General features: G+C 39.0%; 1 protein-coding gene across 1 annotated transcript in view; it reads right to left on the bottom strand.

Moving 5' to 3' along the window:
- Positions 1–277: 277 nt before the first annotated feature.
- Positions 278–17,470, bottom strand: part of LOC122970554 (ectonucleotide pyrophosphatase/phosphodiesterase family member 2) — a 73,977-nt gene continuing 56,784 nt past the window's right edge. Inside the window, exon 25 of the mRNA XM_044336735.1 lies at positions 278–2,937. Coding sequence (XP_044192670.1) covers positions 2,767–2,937 — 171 coding nt within the window. The 3' untranslated portion in view covers positions 278–2,766. The remainder of the gene's footprint in view (positions 2,938–17,470) is intronic.

Below are 17,470 nucleotides of genomic sequence, written 5' to 3'. Positions count from 1 at the left end.
GCCACAGTAAGCTTGTTTATTCTGTCAGTATTTGTGTACTGGCGTAGACATTAGTGTGAGTGATAGTGACATGCTGGACAACAAAGCATCCAGAATCTACTCAAATATAAAGCTGTCTCCTTGGAAACTATTTATACATTGTAGCCAAAGTTACCTGTAAATATACATAGATGAGTCACCATTTTTCCATGGAAAACATAAATTCAACTCCAAGACACACATCACTAGGCTGCTGTCTAACAAAACATTTGAAGAAGTCGATTCCAGTCATTCAAAGTTTTATGTTTCTCTACGGCTTTTATTTGAAAGACTACAGGAATAAACATGGCTTCATCTACAAATTGGCAAGCTCTTAAAGGCAATTTTATTGACTATGTATTAAGTCATCAGTATCATGTTATGAAAGTAAATACCAGACATCTAAAAACACAGGCTCTGATGGCTGCAGGAAGTCTAATAATAATATTAGGTGATGTTGCTGTGTTCTCTGGCTGACATTGATTAAAGGAAAATTTGTTTTTGTTTTTCTTTTTTTTTAAATACAGCCTGGAAACACAGAGACTCAGAGATTCTGTGGGACACAGCAGGATCAATATGAAAGTGAAAGTCAAACTTTATTATTATAAATGTCCATTGTCCATAAAATGTCTGCTAGAGTTTATCCCATGTTTAGTTTACCAGACCTACCACAGTTGGGCATGGACACAGATTTGCAGAGAAACAATGATGATTATGTTTAGGAACTATAATCATCAGTTTTACTTGGAAATGCTTTAAGTGGTGGAGATGCTGTGACTAAATAATGGATATAAAAGTGGATATGTTCCACAAAAAAGCTGGTGAGTAAAATGCTGCCATAGAAATCTGCATATAAGACCCAGATTAAAAAAAAAAAAAACTATAATAATTTTCCTTTAAGGCAGGATCAGTCTCGTCACCTCCATGATGAAAGCATCAGTGATCCGTTTCTACCTTATTACAGTAAAACAGGGACAAATCTGTTACACTGGATTAATACTGTTACACTAGGTGCTGTTATTATTATTCTGCTACGCAATAAATATGACAAATTGTATAAAAATATACACCTAGACAATCAGCTGGGACGGGGGTGGGTGGGGGTGGAAACAGAGAGAAAGGTGTTACAGTAGGTGTGTGTGTGTTATGTGTATGTCCATGTGTGCACCAGGGGTAGGGTTTTTTCCTTTTTAGTTTGTTTGTTTATTTTAATGGTTATTTCTGTCTTTTCAGAGGAAACTGTACTGAGCCTGTCTGCTAACCAGACAACCTTCATTTGTTTACCTCTCTGCTGAAACTGTCAGCAGACTGCAAGGAGCAGGAAAGACTCTGTTGGACTGCATGATAATTACATTTTGTCTAATTTAAAGCCACACATCATTATTTTCTCCTCATGAGCAATTTTAGAAGGCATATATTTGTGTGGAAAACATGACAGGGCATAATTTAGTCTTTTTTCTTACACGTTTAATGCCACATATTATTTGGAACTTCTTAAGGTCACTATATATTATCGGATCCTGGTGTACTCATGACTGTGTGTTCTTATTTGTCTACCTGCTAGATTTGCATATGTATATTGCATGTTGTTTTAAAGGAATAGTTTGACAATTTGAGAAATACGCTTAGAGTTAGATGAGAAGATTGATAACATTCTTGTTTGTGTGTGTGTAAATGTGAAGCTACAACCAGGAGACAGTTAGCTTAGCTTAGCATAAAGACTGGAAGTAGGTGGAAACAGCTAGCGCCCAGCCAAGAAATAGTCAAGCACATAACACCCTGTAAAACAGTAAATTGTTGTTTTTATGCTTCGGTTTTTGAACAGATTAAATAAACGAGACACAATTAGTGAGCTCTAGAGGTGCTGCTAGGTGTTTTGACCCTGTTTCCAGTCATTGTGCTAAGCTAAGCTAACCTGCTGCTGGCTGTAGCCTCATATCTAATGAACAGATATGAAAATGGCATAAATTTTCACATCTAACTCTCAGCAAGAAAGCAAATACTCCCACAATGCCAAACTATTCCTTCACAGATCCAGCCCAACAATTTTGCATGTTTTTTGCCCATAGCTACAAATGATAAATACTTGCACTACTGGAAACCATGCTGTAGCCTTTGACATTTCTTCATGTATTTTCCCCAACTTTTCAGGCAGCTATTGGCTTCTGTTTCTTTCCACACAGCTTGAAGATCTAATTTTAAGATTAGCTTGAGAGTAGTTTGCTATGAGAAGTCCACATTGTGTTACTTCACATTGATAATATTCCTTGTGATCAGTTATACAACAAAAGCAAGTTTCAAGAGTCTATTAATTGAGTTATATAATTAAGAAAAGACAAATTCAAAATTGTTCAATTCTACAGCATGCAATGGACGAACATTAGGAATATAAAGTACATATCATTTATAGTTAAATAGCTAAAACACCAGTAAGGTCATACGTGCGCATGAGGATGTACATACTGTATTTATGAAATGTATTGTGGCAGCTGTCGGAAAAGTCCCCCATCCTGCATCATTCCTGTGCTAGCTTATTCTTCCTCAGATTTTTGTGAATAAAATTGAATATTCCTGTTGTAATCTTCCAAACTACTACTTGCCAAACCATTCTTTTTTAATATTTTCAATTTTTCAAAAATATGTTCCCCTTTCCAAGCAATTCTCAGGCAGTTCCTCAGGATGCAGTGAAAATGCAGGACTTCTACAAAGGGCGACATCCTGTATGTACGTGTCTGTCTCTCTGTGCGTCTAGTCGTCACTCTCAAAGGTGTGCAGGTAGGTTTTGAGGCTCAGGGTGCTGGTGTAGGTGAGGTTGGTGATTCGGTAGAGGTCCAGGCCAGTCAGGATTTCCACGTCTCGGACTCGGGCCGTATGAAGCTTCAGCAGGTCTTCCACCCACTGTGACTCGTCGTCGGCGCTCTGCAGAGACAAAGACAGGAAGTGGTTCATTGCTGTGGATACTATTAGTCCTCGTGCAGCAATGATTGTAGACATAAAGGACTGCAGGGCTGCAAATATTGATTGATTGATTAATCTGTTGATATATAAAATGTAAAAAGAAAAAGTTTTTCAGTTTACAGTTATATAAAACAGAGAATCCCCACACTTGGAAGATAGAATAAACTGATATTTTGCATTTTTGCTTGATAAGTAACTTTACAAATTCATTGATTGTCAAAAATGGTCCAGTCACAGCCATGCTAGCGGTACTTCACACATACTTTGAGCTAAATTCTAACGTCAGTGAGCTAATATGCTCACAATGACAATGCTAACATGCTGATGTTTAGCAGGTATGTTTACCACGTTCACCATCTTGGTTTAAACAATGTAAATGCCTGGAAAGAAGCTTTGAAAAACTAACTGTTCTTGTAGAAACACTTATAAAAGTAACAAGTTCAAGGTGCAGCATGCTGAGTCATTTAGAACACAGTGAAAGTAGTCCAGGCACAGCACCCTGGATATGAAAATTAGATTAAATTCATTCTTCTTTGGAGCATCAATGCTCATCATTACTGGGAAATAGGATGGTACATGGTGTCTCCTGGTACTGAGCATTACATGAACGCTGGTTAGTGTTGATCTTTAGACTAATCTAATGGTAGAGTGAGAGATATAAAAAAGGGTGGGGTGTTTTTTCAAGAAGGACAAAATTAGACATGTAATGAGTGATAGCTTCAACTGTTGCTTCACTCCTTGTTGAATTTCCCAGACACCTCCTGGAGCAAACAGTGGCCCATAGCTTAAAGCTGTTTGGAAGCCAGCCTTGTTTTTAAAGATTAGACAGCGTTGTGCAATGACATACTGTGCATGACCAAAAATGATGCACCTGGATCATTTGTTAATTTCCGCTCATGATATAAGACATGTTCCTTTGAAGTCAATGATGACCATGCCAGTAAACACAATGTAAAAACATGTTGTCATTTTACCAAATAAGGTAGTATTGTTTTAGTGACATGCACACACAAACACACACACACACACACACACACACACACACACACACACATTGTGACCTCTATTCTCTATTTTCACCAATTCTGTTGCTCTTTGGAGCTTTTTTTATTGTGTGATTCAGTCTCAGTGTTTCCAGCAGCAGCAGGCAGCTATTTTTGTATATATTATAAATCTATTATAAAGTTGTCATCCTCCAAGTTTTTCCTAATTTGAATCAAATGTCTAAAGACAGAGGATATTGTATCAATGTACAGATTGTAAAGCCCACTGAGGCAAATAAAACTGACTTGACTTAATTTTGCAGCAAACAAGTTCTGATAAACCCACTGTACACTACCTGCTCAGCACCGAATTGCAGATAGACAAAGCTAAATATTAGCTGGTAAAAAAAGTGAAACATCAGGCACCTAAAAGAGTCAAATATTTTTCTCAGGAGTTAGTGCAAACCCAAACTAGGTGATCATATTGCTCTGTGTCTGCTTGATGTGTAATTAGGGATGGTTTGCAAAGACATTAGGCATAACATGGTGATAATAAGTCAGGACTGTCTGACAGAGTGTTTTGGAGTTCCTCTGCTCAGTAGTGGTCAAAACTAAACTAACACAGCATGTTAGTCTTTCTTTGTATTTCAAGAGAAAGTTTGAGGGTTGTGTGGTGTATTTTCATTAAATGTCATTGGTGTGCTTAAAGACAATATTAATCTATGCAGATTGATTTTATAAGTTTTATAAGCAATAAGTGCTAGTGTGTTAAAATGTATATTGATGATGTATTTGTAATCTCATGAATCACATTTAATCACGATGTACGTATAGAAGCACGGTAAAAGAATCATAATCATACACTGGAGAAATTTGAGTGTGTTTGTATTACATGTCACTTTGCTTGGGTCTGCATTAAAGTCTTCACCTTTTTTAAAAATACTCTCTGGAGGAGATCAAGACATAAGGGTGTAAAGTGACTAGAATAACTTATAAAAAATAAAGGCCAGAAGACAATTTGGCAATAATGGTGTAAAATGATCCCCAATACTTATATAAAAAAATTGGACATAACCAGATAAAATTGAATATGCCAGTACATATCCACGACAGCTCAAAACCTGTCTTGAAGAGTTTTGACCAACAACGAGTGACGGAGATAAAAATAATAGAGTAATTGGCCAAAAATTAAGGAAGATGGACGATAGGTGTGACCTATGCCGACCCAAGGGTATACAAACTACGCACTGAAGGAAAAAACCTTCAGAGCGACCTGGTTCATCTTGTATGCGCTAATTTGCTCTCCTTTATTGCCAGCATTAAAGAACACTTTGCTGCTTGGACCTCTGACTCCTGATTTTTATCTTCAAAAGGTAGTTTTTAATCTAGTGTTTTTTTCTTCAACTGTCTTCCATCGATCTGACACAACAGTTGCAGGAGTTCTCTTGGAGTAATTCCTGCATCTTTATTCAAATTTTACTCATTGTTTACTTGAAGCAATTCATAAATGTTCTGGAAAGATGCTACTTAAACTTTAAAGGGGGCATAACATGCTTTTTGTGATTTTCTGTTATTCTTATACTGTTATGATGTTGGATGTCTGTGTTAAACACAGTCAAAGTAAGTAAACCTATGTAAAAATGCTCACCGTAAGTCAAAAGCAAAACTTTTTGTTCACGTTACCTGTAATTCCTCCTTGTGATGACATCAGATCGTTTGGACATGCCCACAAGTGAGCGTCCTTTCTGTAGCCTTTGTTGCTATGGTTGTTACTAAGGTTGTTCTATGGGTTGTTCATGTTTCTGATCAGATTCTGCATTTGAGAAGTTTCCAATTCAAGCACAGACTGAGAAAAAGGAGTGAAAGCCGACTGCTATTGTTTGTTTACGTAGCTCCCAAGACGTCTGCTGAGAGGCAGCTTACTGAAGCTGACCAATCAGAACAGAGTGGGCTCATCAGGAAGCGGGTCTTAAAGAGACAGGAGCTACAACGGCCTGTTTCAGACAGAGGCTGAACTGAGGGGCTGCATAAAGGACCAGTAGAAGATAAATAAGGAGTTTTTAACTGGAAAACATGAAAAGATATTCCAGTAGAGCCCCAGAATATAAATATAGAGCTGGAAATGTGCACAATATTTCCTCTTTAACTGATTGTTGAAATAATTACTAATATCTAATAAAAGTCAAATGACTAGACAAGGAGTCTTGATAGTTTGTACAGTTCACACAGGAGTAAGAGCAAAAGGTTGTGGTCTTAACTGGCAAGAAACAGTCACAGGATCAATGATACATCATATCATACTCTACACTACCTCTTTTTAGTGGTAGTAAGTTTTTTGTCATGGGACACTTGTACACAGATATTTCATACTCCATAGTTTCCTCTTGTATTTTTGGATCTTTTACGTTCATCAGTGTCCATCAAAAAGAGGAAGTGGAAAAAAGAGACAATGGAAAAAAAAATGTACCATATTGGTCCAAATATAAGACAAGGAAATCCATTGTCATTCCTAGAAAAACATCTGAAAAAAGTGAGGTCATCTTATATTCGTGGTCCAGACTTTTAAATGTAAACATACATTCAAAACAACAGATGGTGCTAAAAATCTGTAAAACAAATGCTCCCCTCCTGACTGAAGCAAGTCACCATCTCGCACATCTAGCCTACAGTGCCAAGAGGCCTGAAAGGTGGAGAGACACAGTGATCGTCTCAAACAAAGTGGCTCAAAAGTAGGCAAACAACTGAGTAACAGTAACGTAACGAGTGTTGTCCTCAACTCCACTACTTCACTGCCCCTCCTCTGCTCCGTGGAGCGATCATAACTGACAGCAAAACGCAGAAGAGAGCCTCACAATGTGCTGAAATGAAACAAGTGCACATAAATCAGGTAAATAACATGAGTGAACATAGTCTGTGCTGCGTTTTGCTGTCATTTATAGTCGCGCTGAGTCACTCTCCTCTCCTCTGTTTCAGTGTGGGCAGGGCTGACACTGCTGCCCTCCACACACACGTAGCTCCAGTTGACAACTACACCCGTTACGTTGCTGTAAGTGCAATGAAGGTTTTTGCAAGGTTTTTTTTAAAGTTGATTTTACCACATCTAAGGACCCCATTTAAACGTCCAGTAAACATTCGCTCACTCAGTACGTGGAGTCTCAAACAAAGGCTTACATTAAGACAAACACTGAGGAACTGCATTATGTAATGGAGTTGGAAGTAAGCCACCTGGGAGGCTTCTTCTTCTATGGTCAAACATATTTGGACTTATTAACAGCTGTCTCATGATGTTTACACCACAGTGTACTTTCAATCTTCTGGACATCTCACAGTGGTCCCTGCTGAGGCCCCAACATAAATTATGATTTTCCATAAATGGCTGTATTTATATAGCACTTTTATCCAAAGCTCTTCACAATGTCTCTGCTGCTCATTCACCCATTTACACTCATTTGACAAGTGGAGAGGAGAATAAGGAAACTTCTGATTAGTGAGCGACAGCCGCCCCATATGAGTCAGTTCTGTTTCATACACTGGAAGAAACGTCAAGAAACTTTATACTCAACACCAAAAAGGTTCCTTGCTGCAGTTTACCAGCTCAAACACAACAGAGCGCTGGAGACGGGGTCTTGTTCATTCCTATGAAAGTTGCTCAGTAGTGCAGGGAGCCAAAAAAGCCATTTCCTGTTGTCAAGAAATTACCCAGATGAAAACATACTGCATCCATGGAGCATGTTCACTAGAGACTTCCATCAGCTGTGATGGCTAACATCTGGTTTAGCCTTCCATCTGACTTGAATGAGGATTAAACAATTCAATCGTGGGACTTTTGTAGACTTTCAAAATGTGATCAGACCGAATGATTCCAATTCTGATAGGGAAACCATAGTCATTTTGCTGGGGTTGTGATGCTCAAAAAAATGTATCTGGTGATGAGCAGATGTCACAGTGTAAGTTTCTGGAAAAGAGTCTTTTATGTTTCTTTCTCCCACTAGAGTCAACCATGCCAAATTTGCTTCAAAGCCCAGCACTGTTCCTGTATCCAGTTCTCTCTGTACATCCGTAGGCTGACAATTATTGCATGTTCTTGTGACAAAATAAACATGGACAACAACCAGCTGCTTATACTGTTTATACGCAGTGCAGTTTTCACTGAGAAGGTCAAAAAAGAAAGAAAAAAAAAGGTGAGAGATTGTGTGAGATCCTGGAGGGAGAAGCACGGGTATCGTAGGCTGTAACTGGAGGAGAGTGAAATTTCTAAAAATGAGGTTCTGGTCGGCTGTGTATCAATCAGCTTTTCCTCCATTTCAGTTGTCCAGTGCTCTCTCTCTCTTTTTTTTAATACAGTGTCTGCATGATTTTCCCAGAATTACTCCCAAAGTTCACTGTGGACAAGAACTGAAAAAAATGCCTCTTTGGGAAAACCCCTGAGTACCTTCACTGGGCGTATGTTATTGTCAAAACACATCACTAAATCATCTGAACATACTTCACAGCTCATTATTTCCTGAAACACTCATTCATCTGCCTGCAGTGATTTGTTTTATTAGTCTAATGGGCTCTGCAAACAATTGATCATTCATAAGGCAGCCTGGCCTGATTCATAACAAGCTGCAGGTGGCAACTTACAAGTGATAAGTTTCTAAATTTCTCTGTTGATGAGATCAATGGTCTCAGATCAAATTTCCATCCATTCCATCCAGAGATTATCACTCTGTTTGAGTTACCTTCCCTGTTCTGCTGTCTGAACCCTATTTCCATGCAACATCTTTTAAATATAGCTTCTTGCATCCGTCCATCGTCCTGCCCTGCTGATATAATTCCATCCAAACTTCTTAAAGAGGCCCAATCATTCATTGCCCTTAGTCTTCTCTCTATTGTCAACCAGACAAGGCTGCATACTTGACTATTTCAAGACAGCCAGTGTTTTCCCTCTCCTCAAAAAACCTTCTCGATACCAGCTCTATACTAGCCACCTTTTAGTCAGATTTTCCAGGTGCAGGACCATAAATGTGGTCTTGAGACGAAGAGGAGGTCTCTTTCAAACAAATGCGCTCACGGCCGGCTGACTCTAGTGGGAGAAAGAACCACAAACATCTCAAACATCTATGTATGTACCCAAAATATATTTCCCCTTTGTCATATTTCGAGATAAGGGATCCAACAGAGAAACTGTGAGTGCTGAACAGGGTGAGAGGAAAAACCACCTTTGTTATTCCCAGAAATAAGAATCACGGGTTCTTATGACTAATATAGTCCTCCTAAACAACAGAATAGATTGTTTTTCCAGTGCCTTCTAGTGATCAATATATAAATGAGTGTTCTCTTTGGTTTTCCACATCTCATGTTAAGGTTTGGTTAGGTTTTGGTAACTAAAACTGCTTGGTTAAGGTAAGGGAATAGATTGTTGTCATTATCAAAAGAAACCTACAAAGAACTTTAGCAGGAGACAGGATGCAAACAGTGATCTACAAGATCTACAAATTTCAGTGCAATCCATCAAGGCGATTACATGTCAGGTACTCAGAACCACAAATTTTAAACTGCTGGTGGTGTAAGAGGAAAAATCTGAGGAGACCATGAATATCTGTACAAAATTTCATAACTAGCCATCTAATATTTGTGCAGTGGACCGTCCAACCAACTGAAAGATGTTGCTGTCTCCAAGTATCTAATTGGTGACCTAAAGTTAAAGGCACTTAGCTGGGGAAATTCTTTGATTGATAGGTGAAATGAGATGTAAAGAGAATCCAGCAAGTGACAATTGCTGTCTTTATCAGACAGGAAACATGGAGACAGGAAATGCGTTTGTCAGGGGCAGGAGTAGCTGGCTGCAGCTACTGGCTGTATTATGTTATCGTGTAATGACGTCTTTTCCACTGAGCACAAACAATGAGCTCTTTGCTGCCAAAAAGGAAATCTGTTGGCAGCTTCTGAACTCAGAATCATAACAAAGTACAGGTCAGAAAATTCAAAAGAAAAATAAAGAAACCGGTGACTATAAGTTCAGACAGTCAGTTGTGCAAGCTACCGTGTGATTAGACTGTGACACACTAACAGTCCCTTAACAGAAAGGCGTCATTTGATTTGCCCTGAAATCACAAACATTTCAGTGATTCATTTTTCTGGAAATTTTCAGCTTAGGTCTGTCAAAAACAACTTAACCATTTCCAGCAGCAGCAGCAGGCAGCTGTCTTCAGCAGATAAACCCACCGTACATTACCTGCCCACCGCCAAACAGCAACAAACAAAGTTGAAGGCTAGCTGATGAACATAGTGCAGCATTTAGCATCTAAAAAGCCAGAGATTTTTTCTCAAGAGTTGGTGGAAAACAACAGAGCTAAAAGGAGTGGATATTGCATTTACATTCATCAGGTAGACACAAATACGACTCTACATCAATGATAATGTTGCTCCGTAACTGCAGGATGTCTAAATGGCAACCGTTTGCTTACAAGTTCGTCATATTGATTTTAAAAGATGTTTATTATATGTCGATATTGTCAAAGTTGCCAAAAATAACACTTAATGCCAGTTTAAGGTCAAGAGGGAACCAAACAGAAACAAATTTTCATGCCTGTGAGATATAAACAATAATAATAATAAAACAACCTCGTTGTAAGATTTTCCAGGTCATCTTGGATTTTTTTTTCATTCCTTATTCCTTCATTTTTTCCAGACTTTTTATGGCTGAAAGGCTACAATATGAATTTATAATTTTATGATTTTTTTTCCTCTTCTTTTTTTTCTCTTCCCTTACGGCTGTATTATATTTATATTTTACGATTTATTGGACCATAAATCAGGGAATGTTCAGGAATTTTTATATGCTCTCTAATGGAAGGGTTTGACTTAAAGATGAAAAACATTAACATTATTTGATTCCCCCACTTGTAAGCTGCATTTAATATGAACTTTTCATGATTTAAAGCCCTTACTTAAATTGTTTTACAAATAATTTTTCAGGCCATTTACATCCTTTTGGAAGACGCTTTTGTCCAAAGTGACTAACTTTTTTTGTACATTTATACATTGAAAACTATTTTGGGTTCAATGTCTTGCTCAATGACACTTTTACATGTTGACAGCATCAAACCACCAACTGTGCTATTTAATGGGTAAACCTGCTCTGCCTGCTCAGGTCTTATCAATTGTCATCATCTTTGAAAAAAAAAAAAAAAATAGACCACTGTACCAAACATTGAGTCACTTTACTTTGTGACTAAAAAATTCCATGAAATTTCTTTGATGTTGCAGTTCCCATTCATCAGAATCTCTTAAGTCACTGTGACCCATAACACACAAAAGACAGGTGACGCTTAACATTCAAAAAGCAAACAAACAAACAAAGAAACAAAATCTTATATGGATCAAAGAACAGTTTGACATTTTTGAGTGTTTTCCAAAAACATTCTATTCAACACCCACACCCTTTATGTGATCACAAATGGAAAAGAAAACATTCAGGAATAAATCTTCTTGTCAATCTGATGTATTTATTTTAAAAGCGAGTTACACCCACCCACACACCCAGTCGCACAATTCATCTTTGATGAAGCACAAACATGTCAGCTCAGGTTTAGTTCAGTTTAACATATTGGTTTCAATATGAGCTGTTTTTGTTTTTTCATATTCCACAGGAGAGTCCCGCTGTCCTGCAGCTGTTCTACAGCTGCTCCGCCCCCTCTAGTGGGTCTCAACTCCCAGTTATAAGGAGACTGTCCTCCAAAGAAAATCGTCAGGATCAGTTGTTTCAGCAAGCGCCCCGAAATGATGTATATCCACATTCTTTTGTGCCTAAACGTATAACTAGACTTTAACCAAAGTACTGTCACATCATTAAACAGATGATTTGAACAGTTTTAGAAAGCACAGACAAAAGATATGAAGCTTAGTGTAAATTCAGGCAGGAAGACTTTCTGTAGCCATTCATTCATTTCCCTCTCCTCTCTTTCTTCCCCTGCTCCTCCCGCTTTCGCATCAGCTGTTTAGGGGCGTCACTCCTAGTTCACTCCAATCACGGCTCACCTGTCAAACTTTAAAATCCGTTTCCCTCTGTTAGGAGTAACGGGTTCGGGGTTTATAGTTCCTCTTTCTTCCTTTCCCTTTCCTAAACTGGACTGGTTTTCATTGAGAAGATAACAAGGGGGTGTGGTTAAGCTGCGGGTTGATAAAAGGACGTCACGGTGAGGTGCGCGCGCAGCCACTGGAGTAACGTGATGAGGCTCAGCTGTGAAAGCGCGAAAATTGAAAGTGATACAAGTTGAGTTAAAGCCCAGCGAGACGTCCTTTTTGGAAGCGTTTGAGACCTTACAGCTTCACACCTTTCCTGCACCTTTCCTGCACCTGGACCCTTGAGTAAAACCAGTTTTGTTCTTCGGGGACCCATCCCCCAACCACCAAAAACTGAACTGAACCGCCAGAAGGAGCTCACGGGTCACGAGAGCAACGCCCAGCGCTGGCGAGGCAGAGTCGGAGGGACTTGAAATGCTAGTCGGTGGGGAAACCCGATAAGGTAACCCACCTCCAGACTGTCTCTGGAAACCAGTCCGTCTTCCTCTGCGTTCTTCCACGTTTTCTCCTTTTCTACACCCTCCAGGTTAGGACTAGTATTGGTTCTTAATACTGAATCCCCTAGACTTGACTAGTCCGTAACACCTCTCTGTCGCTGTCAGCTGTCATTCCAGAGCAATCATCGAGACCCTCCTCCACCCCATCCATCCACCTACACTGCCGCATCCACTCCGTTACTTCAGCACCAGGCCCGAGTTCACCAGTAGCCGCTACCACACCTCCAAGATCTATGCCTCTTCATCACCACCACCAGTGTCTAGACTCCATCGGGGGGTTATCCTATACTACTCTTACATTCACCTCCCCCCTTTCATATCCAGCAACATCACTAATCCACCTTCATCTATCATGCTTGTTCAATAAATATCATTTACTTTATAAAGAAACTGAGTGATTGATATTGTCCTGCAGACCAGAAAACACTTCTATATGTCGTCCTGGAGTGCATGGGCCAATGATGTGTTTTGTTTAATGTGATGGACTGGTTGTGACTTGTGACTTGAACGCGGCATGATACTGCACGGCGAGATGAAGTGAACAGTGGCGCACAACATATCATCCACCACAGAAGCTTCATAAGTCACGATTCCCCATATTAGTTCGTGTTAACGTATGAAAGAGCATTTACTTACTGCAGGCACTGAACTTACACTCAAACATTAGGTAGCAGAAAGTTACTACATCACTAGTTAGTTAACTATTCTATTGTTGGAATGTACTGTAACAGTTAGCTTGCTGGCTAACATTAGCTCGTTCTCACATACAGTTGCTAGCTAACTTAGTCCTTTTTTTGTTTACCTATGCTCACAAGCTCACCATCTGAAAGACAATTCTTATTCGTGAAATAAAGTTTCAGTCATGCCACAGTCATTGTTTAGTAAATGAAACTAACCCTGTGTCCCAGGCACCTCGGAAAACAGGGAAATATCTGATCTCCCACTTGAAAACGTCAAGCTTGAATTCACTGTGCCACTGATGTTAAACCATGCAGTGCTTAGTAATTTGCATGTTTGTGTTAACTTTATTGTTTAACAGAGATGGAAAAGATATGAAAAGAAAGGACAGGCGGATATTCAGTTTTTGGCCAAAGAGACACCCAGCCAGCCAGCCAGCCAGCCAGCCAGCCAGCGAAAATGAGTCTGAGCAGAGAGAGAGAGAGCAACAGGGAGTTGAGCAGAAGCCAACTCCAACCCCTCTTCACCAGGTCAGAAAACATTTAATCACAGCAAGATGATGACAACAGATAAAAATAACTGCTTTCTATATTACATGACACCAGAGTTCACATATGGACAAACTGAATTCTTGTTGTGAGGTTTCATGGCTTTGTTATGCTGAGCAGTGAATTCTAACGTCTACCAGAGCTCTCACTGAATGTTTTAAGCATCAAATCTTTTCCTTAACATTTTTTTAACCAATAGTTGTGATTGTGTAATTGGCAGACAACAGGGTTTTAGCTGAATAGAAGCATGGATTTTTGCCATGTGTACAGATTGGGTTGAAGACGGCCAGAGTGAGGATAGAGCAGAACCATCACAGTCACTAAGCAGTTATTCTGCTCCTGTAGGACCTGATGGTAAGCTACTGTTGTCATACTGCTATTGTATGGATCAGCATTTAGGTAATTACTGTTTGTGTGTGTCATGATGACAGTTGAGTTATGGAAAAGGAGATGCATTCAGATTTGAGTAAAAACTTAAATACGTTTTATTTCATTTGCTTCTTTCCAGACATTTCCCAGTGCAGAGCAGAGTGTCCTGTGCAGGTATGCATATGTTTTCATCCTGTAAATGTTGTTAATGGAATTTTAGTAAACTACATATTGATTAACAATTATTTACTGTGTCGGTATACTTCATGATAGTAGGGTTATGAAAGTTGAGGGGGCATTCATGATCAAGTAGGGGTCAAATTTGTATTTTATTTGCTTCTCTCCAGACAAACAAAATATAAAATAGACAGACAAAATATATTCAACGATGTGAGTCTTTGCTCAAAGCTACACAGCCAACAGCAAAAAAAGGAATGACTGTGGAAATGTACAAACACCTTACTGAATAAGGAATTGTGCATGGGTGTCAGACATAGTCACTTAGCCACTCTGTGTAAATTGTGGCCCCTTTATGGCCCCTGATTTAGAAAATTCCAGTCTGACTCAGACTTATTACATAGAAAAACAAGCCAGTTCCTGTCTAGGATTAATGAGACGTCCAGCACGAGGGTGTGTGAGCAACGATCAGTTGATTAATCATATAGTTGCCAGGTATTACATTAATTGCTATTTGGATAATCAATTAATTGTTTTGAGAATTCAAATGAATAAACTGTGATGTGGAAGAGGTTAAAAATCATGTTTCAGTAACTAGTCACACCTGACACCTGTCATTTATTTAATATTATATATAAATGTAAATTGCAACTTATTATTTTACTCCTGAAATCCAATCAGATACAGTTCTTGCAATAAAATGAAGCTTTGCTTTTATTTCCTGTGTCTACTAGCTTGCGGTCTTCTTCTCAACTGTGTTTGTTGGCACATTGCTACGTCTCTTGGTGCAGTGCCTTACTGTTAAAGCTTAAAAGCTCAACATCAGTTCCGAACTGCTGCACTCATTAAGGCCAACAATGATTTTTTAATTAAATATCTGACTGATGACTGGCTGATGACTAAACATGTATCACTCATACCAAGATCAAATACACATGGTTTTATTGGTTTGCCGCTGGAAGACTGCACAGTTCTGTGACAATAAACATGCCAGGCTAAATTTCCTTGACAGGCTTTTGTGTTGTGTAAAGCAATTGTGTTGACACTGGAAATGTTTGTGGCTTTTCTGGTTCCAGCAGTTATTTCAACTTAGGGATCAATTCACCCAAACAACAAAAAGACACAAAAAGCACTGAGATGTAATTTATCTCGGCATGCTACTGTTTATAATAAAAACAATAGGATCCTTGCATGGACTACTGTGGACTACAGAGTTTTTCTTGGCAGAGCCGCCGCATAAAATTCCCATACAAGCCAAGAAGCCAAGAAGCTTCCAGTCCACGGGAGTTCACCACAGCAAAATACCTCATAGTTTGCTTCTCAAGAGGAGGATTTTTATCTTTGGATAATTTCAAATTCAGCTCATTTAGGAAAGAATATGACTTTTTTTCTCCATCCAACAATTGATAAATTGAATAATTATTTGATAAACTGATAAATTTGACCTCTGCTCTTCAGTGACCACATTTACATGCACATTAATAGGCTAAAGGGGCACATAAACTGCACATTTTGGATATTCTTAATTAAGCATTATTCCAAATGTAGTATTTTTAGACTAAGAAAGTGCAATATGCCAATATCATTCTGGTTTTTGATGCATTCTTTGGACATGTACACAGCGCATTCAGAATGTGTGTCTCGGTTGGGGTTTTTACCACAGTTTGTGGCCTCTTGCCTGTTTACAGTCAGTTCTGTGTGTAAACCAACCAACTAACCAACAGTTTGCAAGGCTGGAATAGAGATGCATGTCATGCTGGTGCAGGAAGGCAGACAGGGGAGCTGTTCAGGGCAGGCTGGGAAAACAGAGCGGGCCTTTTCCACGAGGGGTTTGGTTATTATCCTGTCATGCAGCCATGGGCTGACAGTGACGACTAAACATCATGGACAACCTGGGTTCTGAGTGTGCCTATAACTATAAATTAATAATAGGGGAGAACGGGGTAAATAGAGCCAGTGTGGGTAAAATGAGCCACCCCCTTTATCTAGGTAACCATAAGCAAAAGTAATCATGTGACCACAAATTAAGAAAGAATAGTTCACATTACTCAATCCATCTTGGACTCAAGCACATGGAGAGAGTGGTCAGCAAAACAGAGCAAAAAAAAAAAAGATTTTTGTCATGCCAAGTGAATTCATCATGTTACTAAATTCATCAGTCTTGTATCTTAATTAAAAAAGATACGTTTTGGACAAGCTACAAAACAAAGTCATAAACTTAGCATAATTTTGGATCTGAGCCACTGTGTGAAACAGTTTTGTCAAAATGGGGGTAGTGGGGTAAAACATGCCGCTGATGTTGGGGCAAGTTGAGTCAATGGCTCAATTTACCCCCGAAAAATTATTTTCTGATATTCTAGAGACTAGAGACACTGTTCATGTTTGATCCCTGTTACAAGTGCTACAATGTTGATGAAGAAATACCTAATTGTTGACTAACGTTAAATTTAAGCCATGAACAAACATGCTGTCCATACAGACAGGTGACAAATAAAAGGAAAAAAACAACATAAAGTGTCTCAGTAAGGTGTCGGGCCACCAGAACAGCTTCAGTGTGCCTTGGCATTGATTCTAAAAGTCTCTGAACTCTACTGGAGGGATGAACACCATCCTTCCAATAGATATTCCCTCATTTGGTGTTTTGATGATGGTAGTGGAGAATGCTGTCTATAGGTGTTCAGTTGGGTTGAGATCTGTTGACTGTGAAGGTCATAACATATGATTCACATCATTTTCATACTCATCAAACCATTCAGTGACCCCTCGTGTCCTGTGAATTGGAGCATTATCATCCTGGAAGAGACCACTCCCATCAGGATAGAAATGTTTCATCATAGGATAAAGGTGATCACTCACAACAACTTTGTATTGATTTGCAGTGACCCTTCCCTCTAAGGGGACAAGTGGACCCAAACCATGCCAGCAAAATGCTCCCCAAAGCTGTAGACCCCCTCACTGTAGGGGTGAAACATTCAGACCTGGACCAGTTTTTTCTTTAATTTGTCCCCTGTCTTTATACACAGAAGCACACATTCTTTCTGTAGCTAAAACTTTACTGAAAATGTTGAGGTAACATGTTGAACAACAAGACACAAACAAATGGCTTTATTTAAAAGTTCAAGTTTCTGCCTTTGTTAAATTGATGGCATCAATAAAGTTCAGTTTATTTTTA

This window comes from Thunnus albacares, chromosome 19 (assembly GCF_914725855.1).
Source record: "Thunnus albacares chromosome 19, fThuAlb1.1, whole genome shotgun sequence".
Classification (NCBI taxonomy): Eukaryota; Metazoa; Chordata; class Actinopteri; order Scombriformes; family Scombridae; genus Thunnus; species Thunnus albacares.
This window is presented reverse-complemented; position numbering and strand designations above follow the sequence as displayed.